The sequence below is a fragment of the Ursus americanus genome, chromosome 14 (assembly GCF_024610735.1).
Source record: "Ursus americanus isolate L20-20 chromosome 14, mUrsAme1.1.p, whole genome shotgun sequence".
In the NCBI taxonomy this organism is placed as follows: Eukaryota; Metazoa; Chordata; class Mammalia; order Carnivora; family Ursidae; genus Ursus; species Ursus americanus.
In genome coordinates, this window is record NC_142140.1 from 381049 (window position 1) to 396299 (window position 15251).

Here is a 15251-nt window from a genome sequence, read left to right on the forward strand (position 1 = left end):
CATGGTCTCTGCTCCTTGGCACATCACTATGTGACTGGGAGGAAATTCCAAGCTCTCAGCTTCTTCCAGGGGAGGGAAAGACAAGAATGGACTGCATGCCCAATGTTCTGATCTTTCAGGAGGGCTGCCAAATGGACTGGCTTCTGTCTCACCAGTATCAGAGTACTGATGGGACCTGGCATATCCCAGACGCCTGAGAGTCATGGAGAACAAAGCATCTGGGTGATGTGCCACTGCTCCAGAGGATCCACGGTACCGGAGCCAAAGGCCAATATAGTTCAGCAGCCTCTCCCTCTCCCTCAAGAGGGAAGAGAAGAGTGGGAACATGGAATATGCATTCAATATTCCAACTTTGGGGGGGTTACTCAATGGACTGGTCTCTGTCTATCCCAGCTTACGTACTGATGGGACTCAAAATACTCTAGATGCCTGAGGCTGCTGAGAACAACAGAAGAGCTGGGCATCATACTGCTTCAGAGGACTTGTGATACGACAGATGGACACCAGAGGGAGCAAAAGACTATCCTGGAAAAAAAAAAAAATCCAGCAAATTCTTCTAATTAGGAATCTACATGTACAAGTCCAAGGAAGACACATCCACAGAAAAAGTTTGAGAAGCCTCCAAAATCTCTTGCCAGCCTTATTCGTGAAGGTCTTTTCCTGTACAAAGTCAGTCTAAAGACTTGGAGGGGTGGTTATTTTTTCAAATGCACAAACATGAACCCAAAGTTACAAGAAATCTGAAGAAATTACCCCATCAAAGAAACAAAAGTCCAGAAATTGACCTTGAAGAAACAGAGATATATGGATTATCTGATAATGCCTTCAGAGTAAAAATCACAAAGGTGCTCAACAAATTTAGGAAGATGTTGCATGAATAAAATGAGAATTTCAGCAAGGAGATAGAAAATATGAGAAAGAACCAAGCAGAGATTTGGGGGCTGAAGAATGCAATAAATAGAGTAAATGATTCACCACAGGGGTAGTTTCGGCAATACACTTGATCAAGCAGAAGAAAGAATCAGTGAACTTGAAGTCAGGTTATTTGAAATGATCAAGTCTATGGAGCAAAAAGAAAAATTATTAAAAGGGGAGAAGAAAGACTAAGGGATTTATGGCAGACCATCAGTGAAAAAAACATACATTACGAAAGTTTCAGAAGAAGGAGAGAAAGGAGCAGAGAGCTTATTTAAAGAAATAATGGCCAGAAATGTCCCAAAACTAGGGAAGGAATCAGACAACCAGATTTAAGTCCAAATAATTACCAAATAGGAAACTAAATGAAGTCCACACCAAGACATTATAATCATATCATTGAAAGTCAAATACAAAGAGAAAATTTAGAAAGCAGAAATAAAAAAGCAACTTGTCTCATACAAGGGAACCTCCATAAGAGTATGAGTAGATTTCTAGCAAAAACATTACAAGACAGAAAGGAATGGGATAATATATTAAAAGTACTGAAAGAAAAAAACCCTGCCAACTAAAAATACTAAAGCCATAAAAACTATCCTTTAAAAATGAAGAGTTACTTTCCTAAGAAAACAAAAGCTGAGGAAGTTCATCACCAAGACACCTTCCTTACAAGAAATGCTAAAAGGAGTCCTTCAAATTGAAATTAAAAGATGCTAAACAGCAATACGAAAGCATATAAAGATAAAAGCTCACTGGTAAAGGTAAATATATAGACAAATACAGAACACTGTAATATTGTAACAGTACACAAACAACTTTTAATTCTGGTATAGAAATTAAAAGACAAAGTAATTTTTAAAAACTATAAGTGTAAAATATGTTAATGGACCTATAATATAAAAAGATGTACATTATAACATCAATAACATAAAGTGTGAGAGGGAGAGGTAAAATTGTGGAGTTTTTGTATAAATTAAACTTCAGTTGTTATCAGCTTAAAATTGATTGTTTTATGTAAACCCATGGTGACCACAAAGAAAATACTTATGGAAGATACACAAAAAAAAAAAAAATGAGAAAGAAATCACAGTATGCAACTACAAAAAAAAAATCAATAAAACATAGCAAGAGGGGAAAAAAAGAGACAGAAGAGCTATAAGACAGAAATCAATTTTTTAAAATGGAGACCTTAGTCCTTCTCTATCAATAATTACTTTAAGTGAAAATGGATTAAATTCCCCAATCAAAAGATAGAGCAGCTGAATGGGTTTAAAAAAAAGTAAAACAAGATACAACTATGTGCTGTCTAGAAGAGACCCACTTTATGTTTAAGGACACACACAGGCTGAAAGTGAAAAAATGGAAAAGATGTTCTATGAAATGGTAACCAAAGGAGAGCAGAGGTGACTATACTTATATTAGACAAAATAGATTTTAAGTCAGAAACTCTCACAAGAGAAAAAGAGGGACATTATATAATGATAAAAGGGCCAATTTACCAGGGAGATATAACTATTATAAATACATATGAACTCAACATCAGACTACCTAAATGTATGAAGCAAACATTAACAGAATTGAAGGGAGAAACAGAAACTCAAAAATTGTAGGAGATTTCAATACCCTACTTCAATAATGCAAAGAACATCCAGACAGAAGACCATTAAGCAAACATTAGACTTAAACAACACTATAGACCAAATGGACCTAACACACATAACAGAATAGTTCACCCAACAGCAGCAGAATACACATCCTTCCCAAAAGCATATGAAACGTTCTCCAGGACAGATCACATGTTAGGTCACTAAGCAAATGTTAACAAATTTAAGAAGACTGAAATCATACCAAATATCTTTTCTGACCAGAATGGTATGAAACTAGAAATAACTGGAGGAAGATTGAAAAATTCACAAAAATATGGATATTAAACTACACACCTCTGAATAACGAATAGGTCAAGAAGAAATCAAAAGAGAAATTTAGAATGTCTTGAAACAAACAAAAATGGAAACGCAAACACCAAATCTTATAGGACACAGCAAAAGCAGTTCTTAGAGAAAAGTTTATGGTGATAAATGTCAACATTAAGGGGAAAAAAAAAACAAATAAACAACCAAACTTTACACCTCAAGGAACTAGAAAAAGAAGAATAGGTGAAACTCAAAGTTAGTAGAAGAAAGGAAATAACAAAGATCAGACCAGAAATAAATAAAATAGAGGCCAAAACAACAACAACAAGACAACAATAGAAATGATCAGCAAAACTAAGAGCTGGCTTTTAAAAAAGATAGACAAAATTGACAAATCTTTAGCTGGGCTAACTAAGGAAAAAAGAGAGCAGAATCAAACTCAGAAATGAAAGAGGAGACATTATCAATGATACCACACAAACACAAAGGTTGTAAGAGATTACCATGAACAACTATACATCAACAAATTGTATAACCTGTAAGAAATGGATAGAAACATAACCTAGAAACATAACCTACAAGTCTGAATCATGAAAAAACAGAAAGTCTGGGGTGTCTGAGTGGCTCAGTTGGTTAAGTGTCTGCCTTCAGCTCAGGTCATGATCCCAGGGTCCTGGGATTTAGTCCCAAACTGGGCTTCCTGCCCTGCAGGGAGTCTGCTTCTCCCTCTGCCCCTCCTCTAAGTAATTCTCTCAATCTCTTTCTCTCTCTCTCTCTCTCTCTCAAATAAATAAATAAAATCTTTTTTAAAAGAAATAGAAAACCTGAACAGACCAATAATAAGAAGAGTGAATCAGTAATCAAAAACTTCCCAACAAAAAAAAGCCCAGGACCAGATGGTTTCCCTGGTGAATTCTACAAAACATTTAAGGGAGAACTAATGCCAATACCTCTCAAACTCTCCCCCCTCCCCGCCAAAAAAAAAAAAAAAAACTGAAAAGGAGGGAACATTCCCAAACTCATTTTATGAGGCTAGAATTGCTGATACCTAAGCCAGATAAGGACACTCTGAGAAAACTACGAGCCAATATCCCTGGTGAATATAAATGCAAAAATTATTTTTTAAAATTTGGGAAACCAAACTTAACAGCACATTAAGGATCATACAAACCAAGTAGGATTCATCCCTGGGATGCAAGGATGGTTTAACACATTCAAATCAATAAATGTGATACACCACATTAGTAGCATGAAAGATAAAAATCACATGATTGTCTCAATAGGTGCAGGAAAAGCATTTGACAAGATTCAACACCTTTTCATAATAAAAACACTCAACAAACTTAGGAATAGAAGAAAATTACCTTGTACCTTAACATTATAAAGCCCAGATGTGAAAAGCCCATAGCTAACATCATAATGGTGAAATACTAAAAGCTTTCCCTTGGAAGAAAGGCAAGAATGCCCATTCTAGCCACTTTCATTCAACATAGTAATGGAAATCCTAGCCAGATCAATTAGATGGGAGGAAGAAAGGAAAAAAAAAAGAATAAGAATCATCAGAAATAGAAAGGAAGAAGTAAAATGATCTCTGTTTGCCAGTGGCATGATCTTCTATGTAGAAAGCCCTACAAATTCTACGAAAATACTGTTAGAACTAGTGAACTAATTTGGTAAAGTTTCAGGAAACAAAATCAACATACAAGAATCAGTTGCATTTCCATACACTAAAAATGAGCAATCTAAAAGGGAAATTAAGAAAATAATCCTATTTATATAACATCAAAAAGAATAAAATACTTAGGAAAAACTCAATCAAGGAAATGAAACACCTGTATACTGAAAACTATAAAATATAGCTGAAAGAAATTGAGGAAGACACAAATAAATGGAAAGACATCCCAAGTTCATGGATTTGAATATTGTTAAAATAATCATACCAACCAAAGCTAATTACAGATTCAATGAAATATTTATCAAAATCCCAATCCTATTTTTCATAGAAATGGAAAAAAACAATTCTAAAATTCATATGGAACCACAAAGGACTCTGAATAGCCAAAATAATCTTGAAAAGAAGAACAAATCTCTTTTTCTAATTTTTCTGAGGCCTCATACTTTCTAATTTGAAAATACATTACAAAGCTACAGTAATCAAAGCAATGCAGTACTGATATAAAGACCGACATATAGACCCATGGAACAGAACAGAAAGTCCAGAGATAAACTCTTGTATAGATGTGTGCATCTATCAGCAAGGGTGACCTTGCTCATCTTCAGCAAGGGTGCTGCTAATATATAATGGGAAAATTTCTTTAACAAATGGTGTTTGGGAAACTGGATAGCCACATGCAAAAGACTAAAATTGGACCCTTGTCTCATCCTATATTTAAAAATCAACTCAAAATGGATTAAAGACTTAATCAAAGACCTGAAATTACAAAACCCCTAGAAGAAAACATAGGGAAATTTTTCATAAAATTGGTTTTAGTGGTGATTTCTTGATATTACATTGAAATCCTGGCAACAAAAGCAAGAACAGACCAGTAGAACCACATTAAATAAAAACCTTCTGCACAGCAAAGGAACAATCAATAGAGAGATAAGGCAATGTATAGGATGGAAGAAAGTGTTTGCAAACAATATATCTGAGGGGTTGATATCCAAAATATGTAAGGAATTCCTACAATTCAACAGCAAGACCCCCCAAATAACCCAATTTAAAATGGGTGAAAGACTTAGACATTTTTCTAAAGACACATACAAATGACCAACAGGTATATGAAAAGATCCTCAATATCACCAATCATTAAGGACACAAAAGTCAAAACCACAATGAGACATCACCTCACAACTATGAGAATGGTCCTTTTTTAAGTTCTAAAAGAGAAACTGGAACCCTTGTGCACTGTTTGTAGGAATGTAAAATGGTGCCGTGGAGGAGAGCAGTGTTGTTATTGCTGAAAACATTAAAAACAGAACTACCAAGGCCACCTGGCTGGCTCAGTTGGAGGAGCATATGACTCTTGATCTCAGGTTTGTGAGTTCAAACCCCACACTTGGTGTAAAGATTACTTAAATAAATAAATAATTTAAAAAATTTAAACTACCATAAGATCCAGCAATCCCACTCTTGGGTATTTATCCGAAAGAATTGAAATCAGGACCTCAAGGAGATAGTTGCACTCCCACATTCATTATTCACAAGAGCCAAAGGCAGAAACAACCTAAATGTCCAGCAACGGATGAACAGATAAAGAAAATGTGGTGTAAATATACAATGGAATATTATTCGTCCTTAAGAAAGAAGGAAGTCCTGTCACATACTACAACACGCTTAAACCTCATTATGCTGTGAAATAAGCCAGTCAGAGAAGGACAAATACTAAATGATTCCACTCATATAAAGTATCTCAAATAATCGAACTCAGAAGCAGAGAGTAGAATGATGGTTGCCAGAGGCCGGGGAGGGAGGGAGAAATAGGCAGTTGCTGTTCAATCGGTATAAAATTTCAGTCCTGAAAGATGAAAAAGTTCTGGATATCTATTGTACACCATTGTGCTTCTAGTTAACAATACTGGAATGTACACTTAAAAATTTGTTAAGAAGGTAAAGCTCATATGTTTTTACCATAATAGAAACAAAAGGATATATGCTCTTAAGTATTCACAAAACAAAAAAAGAATCAGTTTTATCTGCATCCTCCAGTCGACCTCAGCTCAGAAGCTCTAGGCAGCTCTGGCTTGTCCTCAGAACATCATTTTCTCAGGTGTCTGAAATTCTACTTCTGAGCATTATTTAAAAACAAAAAACAGGGGCGCCTGTGTGGCACAGCGGTTAAGCGTCTGCCTTCGGCTCAGGGCGTGATCCCGGCGTTATGGGATCGAGTCCCACATCAGGCTCCTCCGCTATGAGCCTGCTTCTTCCTCTCCCACTCCCCCTGCTTGTTTCCCTCTCTCACTGGCTGTCTCTATCTCTGTCCAATAAATAAATAAAATCTTTAAAAACAAAACAAAAACGAAACAAAACAAAATAAAAACCTTGATTTTATTCTTCATACTGGCCACATATATAAATCAGAATGAGCTATAAGAGAGCTGTAGCGTCCAAGGTTTCCAAGCACACACGCACACTTCAGCCATTTTATATGTGTGGTAGGTTGCAAAAGTAGCTACAATGCTCCACCCCTTCCACAGCCCAGCCTGTACAGCACCTGCCATTAGGAGGTGGTGTCCATTTCCTTGAAGCTGGGCCAAACCCACGACTTGCGTTAGCCAATAAATGCAGCAGATATGATGTGTTCACTTGGACCCTCTGCGTCCTAGGACCCTCTCACCATCATATGAACAAGACTGCATTGGCCCTCTGAAGGGGCCATCCTAGACCAAACAGTCCCCATCTGACCTGGTAGCTGACTGCAAACACTTAAGTGAACCCAGCTGACATCTGTCTGGCCCAGATCAACTGAGCCCAGCCCAAACTGTTGACTCACAGAACCATAAGCTTAAAAATGGTGGAGTATTAAGCCACTGTGATTTGAGGTGCTTTGTAACACAGCAAAAACTAACTGATACAACACATATCCCCAGTTCTCATGATCATAGTTGCTGTTCTGAATCCACTTTTAAGATCCTCCCCAGAATCTCCTCCAGGTGAACAGCATGGAACTCCTCCTCAAACTACTGTTTACATGAAGCTTTTTATTATACTAACATTAAAATAAAGGAGAGAGGCCATTAAAATAAAATACCATTAAATATAAAGTCATCAGGATGACTTGGCATTACTCAGTTCAGCCTCAGGTGGACTTTTCAATTTGGTCAGACAGCATCTGCATTCTTAGCTCACCCCAGAGCATAAATGTTAGCCTCCTCCTTGCTTTTTTCCCCCCAAAGTTCTTGGAAACATGTAAGTCTTCTCTTGCATTCATGGGGGGACTAGATTCCACACATCCTAGTTAACCCTGGATCTCTTTCCCTCATCAGTGCACTCCTCTGATTGGCACTGCCCACTCTACAGCTCTACTGAAGGAACCCAAATGCAGAGCTCAGTTGAGTGTTTCTCTGACATTCTTCTGCACACCATATCAATAGCACACACTTCCTTAATTTCACACATGAATTTTTCTCTACTTAAGTGAGCTCCACAGAATTTCCTTTGCACCTTCCTGAAGCACAAGAAACCTCTCCCTATATGTGGTTCACATCTTTGCTTCTGCCTTCACAACACCCACTTCCCCTGCTTCTGGGAACAGCACTGACACTTTCCAAGGGAACAACTTTCTCCTCTCTTTCCAGAGATGTGGGTTGATGTAGTCTTCTCAACCCTTGGCTCCAGAGGTGAGCATGTGACCCAGCTCTGGCCGATCAGAGCATGCCTTCTCCTGGCCAGCAACTGATTCTTACTGGGGTACATGACTCCATCTGAACCAGTAAAACTCAAGTCTAGGACTTATGTGGAAACTGCCAGAGTTGGAGAGGAAGGAGTTAAGATGGCAGAGGAGTAGGGGTCCCCTTTTTCAGCTGGTTCCTGACTTGAACTGGATAGGTACCAGACCACCCCGAAAACCCATGGAATCAGCCTGAGACGTAGGAAGACACATCTGGATCTCTACAAATGAACATTTCCAGCTCTGAGTATTGAATTACAAAGTGGGGAGCCATGAATCCGTGCACAGATATCAGAAGATAAATGGAAGGGGGAGGGAGCCACCGCGCACCGGTGCCAGGAAGCAGTAGCCACTTGCACTGGGGCATGGGCCGGACTCGCGGACCAGTACCTGTGAGAGAGCAGACTGAGACCGTGAGCCTGGGAACGCGCATGCAACCAGACTGAAAACCGGCGTTACTGAGCACCCCCGAACCATACTGAAACAGGGAGCACAGGAGCGCGCGCAGGGGCGGCTGGCGGTGTTAGAAACACAAAAGACAGAGACATGCCGACCCTGGAAGTGAGAGCTGGGATGCCAGATATGGGGTACACAACCCGGAACTCTGCAGGGTTTTTAGCAGCACCAACAGAAACAGAGTTAAAGAGGCCAGGAGAGCTCAGTGGAGAGCAGACTGTGATCTCTCTGTTCTGAGACAGAGGCTGAGATTCGGCCACTGCTGCTCTCTCAGAAGAGCCACAGAAAACCGTCAGGGAAAGCTGCCAGAGAACAAAAGCCCGGAAATACCGGCTCACATTGTGCCAATTCCCATCCGCCTCACAGGGGACAGGGACTTTACCCAAAGAGGGTTGCCTGAGTATCAGCGTGGCAGGCCCCTCCCCCAGAAGGCAGCCTGAAAAATCAAAAAGTCCACATCCCTAAGATCCCTATAAAACAAGAGCATGCTGCCTGGGTCCTGGTCGATAATGTGGGCTCTGGACAACCCCGCAACCTCTCCTCATCAGAATGACAAGACGGAGAAATCCCCCCCAGCAAAGAAAAGACAATGAGTCTGTGGCCTCTGCTACAGCACTGATAGATATGGATGTAACCAAATTATCAGATGGAATTCAGAGTAACAATGGTCAAGATGATGTGCAGACTTGAAAAAATATTAATGAAAATATTAACAAGAATATAGAATCTCTAAGGGTGGAAATGAGAGCGAATCTGGCAGAAATTAAACATTCTAAGAGCCAAATGCAGTCAAAACTAGAGGCTCTGATGGCCAAGGTGAATAAGGCAGAAGAACGTATCAGCGAATTGGAGGATGGGTTAGTAGAAGAGAAAACTAAAATAGAATCTGGGCTCAAAAAAATCCGTGCTTAGGGATGTAGGTTACGGGAGATTACTGACTCAATGAAATGTTCCAATGTCAGAATCATCGGCATCGCCGAGGGGGTGGAGAAAAACAGAGGTTTAGAAGAGATATTTGAAAAAATTGTAGCTGAAAACTTCCCTAATCTAGGAAGGGAAACAAGCATTTATGTCCAAGAGGCAGAGAGGACCCCTCCCAAGCTCAACCATAACAAACCTACGCCACATCACATCATACTGAAATTCGCAAATATTAGATCCAAGGATACAGTATTGAAAGAGGCCAGGGCAAAGAAATTTCTCACGTACCAAGGCAAAGGTATCAGAATTACGTCAGACCTGCCTACACAGACCTGGATTGAGGGAAAGGGTTGGGGGGGCATTTTTAAAGCTCTTTCAGAGAAAAACATACAGCCAAGGATCCTTTATCCAGCAAGGCTGTCATTCAGAATTGATGGAGAGATAAGGACCTTCCAGGATCGCCAGTCATTGACCAATTTCGTAACCATGAAACCAGCCCTACAGGAGATATTAAGGGGGTTCTATAAAAGTAAAAAGGCCCCAAGAGTGATACAGAACAGAAAGTCACAGTCAATAGAAACAAAGACTTTACAGGCAACATGGCATCATTAAAATCAAAACTCTCAATAATCAGTCTCAATGTAAATGGCCTAAGTGCTCCCATAAAGCACCACAGGGTTGCAGATTGGATAAAAACACATGACCCATCCATTTGCTGTCTACAAGAGACTCCTTTTGAACCCAAAGATACAACCAGACTGAAAGTAAAGGGATGGAATACCATCTTTCATGCCAATGGACCTCAAAAGAAAGCTGGGGTAGCAATTCTCATATCAGACAGATTGGATTTTAAACTAAAGACTATCATGAGAGACACAGAAGGGCACTATATTATTCTTAAAGGATGTATCCAACAAGTGGATATGACAATTATAAATATCTATGCCCCCAACAGGGGAGCAGCAAGATACACAAGCCAACTCTTAACCACAATGAAGAGACATATAGATAAAATACACTAATAGTAGGAGACCTCAACACTCCACTATCAGCAATAGACAGATCACCTAAGCAAGAAATCAGCAAAGAAACAAGAGCTTTGAATGCCATACTCGACGAGTTGGACCTCATAGATATATATAGAACACTACACCCCAGAACCAAAGAATACTCATTCTATTCTAATGCCCATGGAACATTCTCAAGAATAGACCATGTTCTGGGTCATAAAACAGGTCTCAACCGATACCAAAAGACTGAAATTATTCCCTGCCTATTCTCAGACCACAACACTCTGAAATTGGAACTCAACCACAAGGAAAAATTTGGAAGAAACTCAAACACTTGGAGACTAAGAACCATCCTGCTCAGGAATGACTCGATAAACCAGGAAATCAAAAATCAATTTAAACAATTTATGGAGACTAACGAGAATGAAAATACAACGGTCCAAAACCTATGGGATACTGCAAAGGCAGTCCTAAGCGGGAAATACATAGCCATCCAAGCCTCACTCAAAAGAATAGAAAACTCTAAAATACGGTTTTTATATTCTCCCCTCAAGAAGCTGGGACAGCAACAGAGGGACAGGCCTAATCCACACAAGAGGAACAGTTGGCCAAGATTAGAGCAGAAATCAATGAATTAGAAACCAGGAGTACAGTAGAGCAGATCAACAGAACTAGAAGCTGGTTCTTTGAGGGAATCAATAAAATTGACAGACCACTGGCAAGACTTACCCAAGAGAATAGAGAAAGGACCCAAATTAATAAAATTATGAATGAAAAAGGGGAGGTCACAACCAACACCATTGAAATTGGAAGGATTATTAGAAATATTTATCAACAGCTTTATACCAATAAATTAAGCCATCTCAAAGAGATGGAGGCCTTCCTGGAAACCTATAAACTACCAAGACTGAAACAGGAAGAAACTGATTTCTTAAACAGGCCAATTAATTATGAAGAGATTGAAACAGTGATAAACAACATTCCAAAAAACAAAACTCCAGGCCTGGATGGTTTTCCTGGGGAATTCTACCAAACATTCAAAGAAGAAATAATACCTATTCTCCTAAAGCTATTTCAAAAAACAGAAACAGAAGGAAAACTACCAACCTCATTCTATGAGGCCAGTATCACCTTGATCCCCAAACCAGGCAAAGACCCCATCAAAAAGGAGAATTACAGACTGATATCCCTGATGAATATGGACACCAAAATTCTCAACAAGATCCTGGCTAATAGGATCCAACAGTACATTAAAAGGATTATCCATCATGACCAAGTGGGATTCATCCCTGGGATGCAAGGATGGTTCAACATTTGCACATCGATCAGTGTGATAGATCACATCAACAAGAAAAGAGTCACGAATCATATGATCCTCTCAATAGATGCAGAAAAAGCATTTGACAAAATACAGCATCCTTTCCTGATTAAAACCCTTCAGAGTGTAGGGATAGAGGGTACATTTCTCAATTTCATAAAAGCCATCTATGAAAAGCCTACAGCAAACATCACTCTCTTCTAGAAAATATAAATCACTCTTGAAAGACATTGAGGAAGACACAAAAAGATGGAAAATTATTCCATGCTCATGGATCAGAAGAATTAACATAGTTAAAATGTCCATGCTACCCAGAGCAATCTACACTTTCAATGCTATCCCGATCAAAATACCAATGACATTTTTCAAAGAACTGGAACAAACAGCCCTTAAATTTGCGTGGAACCAGAAAAGGCCCCGAATCGCCAAGGAATTGTTGAAAAGGAAAAACAAAGCTGGGGGCATCACAATGCCGGATTTCAAGCTGTACTACAAAGCTGTGATCACAAAGACAGCATGGTACTGGCACAAAAAGAGACACATAGACCAATGGAATAGAATAGAGAGCCCAGAAATGGACCCTCGGCTCTTTGGGTAGCTAATCTTTGATAAAGCAGGAAAAAACATACGGTGGAAAAAAGACAGCCTCTTCCAATAAATGGTGCTGGGAAAACTGGGCAGCTACATGCAAAAGAATGAAACTTGACCACTCTCTCACACCATACACAAAGATAAACTCCAAATGGATGAAAGACCTCGATGTGAGACAGGAATCCATCAAGATCCTAGAGGAGAACATAGGCAGCAACCTCTACGACATCGGCCAAAGCAACTTTTTCATGACACATCTCCAAAGGAAAGAGAAATAAAAGAAAAAATGAGGGGCGCCTGGGTAGCGCAGTCGTTAAAGCGTCTGCCTTCGGCTCAGGGCGTGATCCCGGCGTTCCTGGATCGAGTCCCACATCGGGCTCCTCCGCTGGGAGCCTGCTTCTTCCTCTCTCACTCGCCTGCTGTGTTCCCTCTCTCGCTGGCTGTCTCTCTGTCACATAAATAAATTTAAAAAAATCTTTAAAAAAAAAAAAGAAAAAAAAAGAAAAAATGAACTTGTGGGACTTCCTCAACATAAAAAGCTTCTGCACAGCCAAGGAAACAGTCAAAAAAACTAAGAGGCAGCCCACGGAATGGGAGAAGATATTTGCAAATGACACTACAGAAAAAAGACTGGTATCCAAGATCCACAAAAAACTTCTCAAACTCAATACACGAGAAACAAATAATCAAATCAAAAAATGGGCAGAAGATATGAACAGACACTTTTCCAATGAAGACGTACAAATGGCTAACAGACACATGAAAAAATCATTAGCCATCAGGGAAATTCAAATCAAAACCACAGTGAGATACCACCTTACGAAATTAGAATGGCAAAAATTGACAAGGCAAGAAACAACAATTGTTGGACAGGATGTGGAGAAAGGGGATCCCTCCTACATTGTTGGTGGGAATGCAAGTTGGTACAGCCACTCTGGAAAACAGTGTGGAGGTCCCTTAAAAAGTTAAAAATTGAGCTACCCTATGATCCAGCAATTGCACTACTGGGTATTTACCCCAAAGATACAGACGTAGTGAAGAGAAGGGCCATATGCACCCCAATGTTCATAGCAGCATTGTCCACAATAGCTAAATCGTGGAAGGAGCCGAGATGCCCTTCAACTGATGACTGGATTAAGAAGATGTGGTCCATATATACAATGGAATATTACTCAGCCATCAAAAAGAACGATTTCTCAACATTTGCTGCAACATGGACGGGAGTGGAGGAGATAATGCTAAGCGAAATAAGTCAAGCAGAGAAAGACAATTATATGGTTTCACTCATTTATGGAACATAAGAACTAGGAAGATCGGTAGGAGAAGAAAGGGAAGAAGAAAGGGGGGGTAAACAGAAGGGGGAATGAAGCATGAGAGACTATGGACCCTGAGAAACAAACTGAGGGCTACAGAGGGGAGGGGGGTGGGGAAATGGGATAGGCCGGTGATGGGTAGTAAGGAGGGCACGTATTGCATGGTGCACTGGGTGTTATACGCAAGTAATGAATCATGGAACTTTACATCAGAAACCAGGGATGTACTGTATGGTGACTAACATAATATAATAAAAAAATATTATTATTAAATAAAAAAGAGACTGCCAGAGAAGAACCACCTTTTGACTGGAAATGCTGATAACACAAGAAATTAGAACAGAGCTACTGTGCAGACATCTTGTCACTACAAAGAGAAATCCTGCCCCAAAATGAAGAAGTGGCCATGTTAATGACATAATTTGAGTCTTTGGAATAAACAGCCATGCCTAAAGAAAGCTACCATGGTCCTTTTGACTGTTGGTTCTTTTCTGTTGAAACCAGACTGAACTAAGCCATGGTTGCTTGCAAGCAAAGATGTTCTACTACACCCCACATCCTTCCCTTTATACGAATTGGAATTTACCACTGCTAAATGGAAAGCAGGACGATTCATCTGAAGTTGAAGAATGGGTAACCTAGTCTACGGTGATCCCTAGCTGCCCATTCTTTTTCCCCACAAACCTTGGCTTTCACTGGGGATGCTGGAGCTTGTGGCAGTTTTAAAATGGAGCTGCACATTGTTGATCCTCCTCCCATTGAGGGCTGGGTCTCTCGCCATTGAATCTGGGCAGGCTTATGACCACTGAGAACAATCAGGTCAGGGGCAGTGATGCCATGTGACCTTCCAGGCTTGGTCTGCATCTGCGTTGTTTGCTGGCACAGCACACTCAGAGCCATAAGCCACCACCTACGATGCCACCAAATCCCAGAGCGGCCACTCGGGGGCTGCAACACATAGGTGCCTAGTCAGCGTCGCTACCTCAGCAGATGCCAGCCCTTCGGGCCCAACGGCCAGACACAGCAGTGAGAAGCCACCTTGGAGGAGCATACCCCTGCCCGGCTCTTCTAGACCCTGCCAGTCCACTGACCCACCACCATTTGACGTGAATCCCCAAGGCCTACACACGTGGGTCCTTTCTGGATCCCTGATCTGAATGATCATAGACATAACAAATGGTGGTTGTTTCCTGCCACTCCGTTTTAGTGTGGTTTGTGACACAGCCACAGACACCTGGGACTGGACCCCTCCACTCCTGGCCTTACCTCACAACATCCACTGAAGCAGCCCCTGATTTGAAGAAATCAGTGGAGTCTTCCACCTCCAGGACACTGGGGAGAATCCGTTTCCAGGCACTCTAAAAGACAGATGCAATGAGAAAGGGCTCCCAGGGGAGCTGGGAGCAGGCACCTTCAAGGTGAGA

At 40.3% G+C, this 15251-nt stretch overlaps 1 protein-coding gene across 4 annotated transcripts in view; it reads right to left on the bottom strand.

Moving 5' to 3' along the window:
- The window catches only part of ALDH1L1 (aldehyde dehydrogenase 1 family member L1), a 107738-nt gene that overhangs the window by 70608 nt on the left and 21879 nt on the right, over window positions 1-15251 (bottom strand). For all 4 annotated transcript variants that reach the window (XM_045812449.2, XM_045812450.2, XM_045812448.2 and 1 more), the window contains one exon: window positions 15094-15185. In XM_045812449.2, the coding sequence (XP_045668405.1) occupies window positions 15094-15185 (92 nt within the window). The remainder of the gene's footprint in view (window positions 1-15093; window positions 15186-15251) is intronic.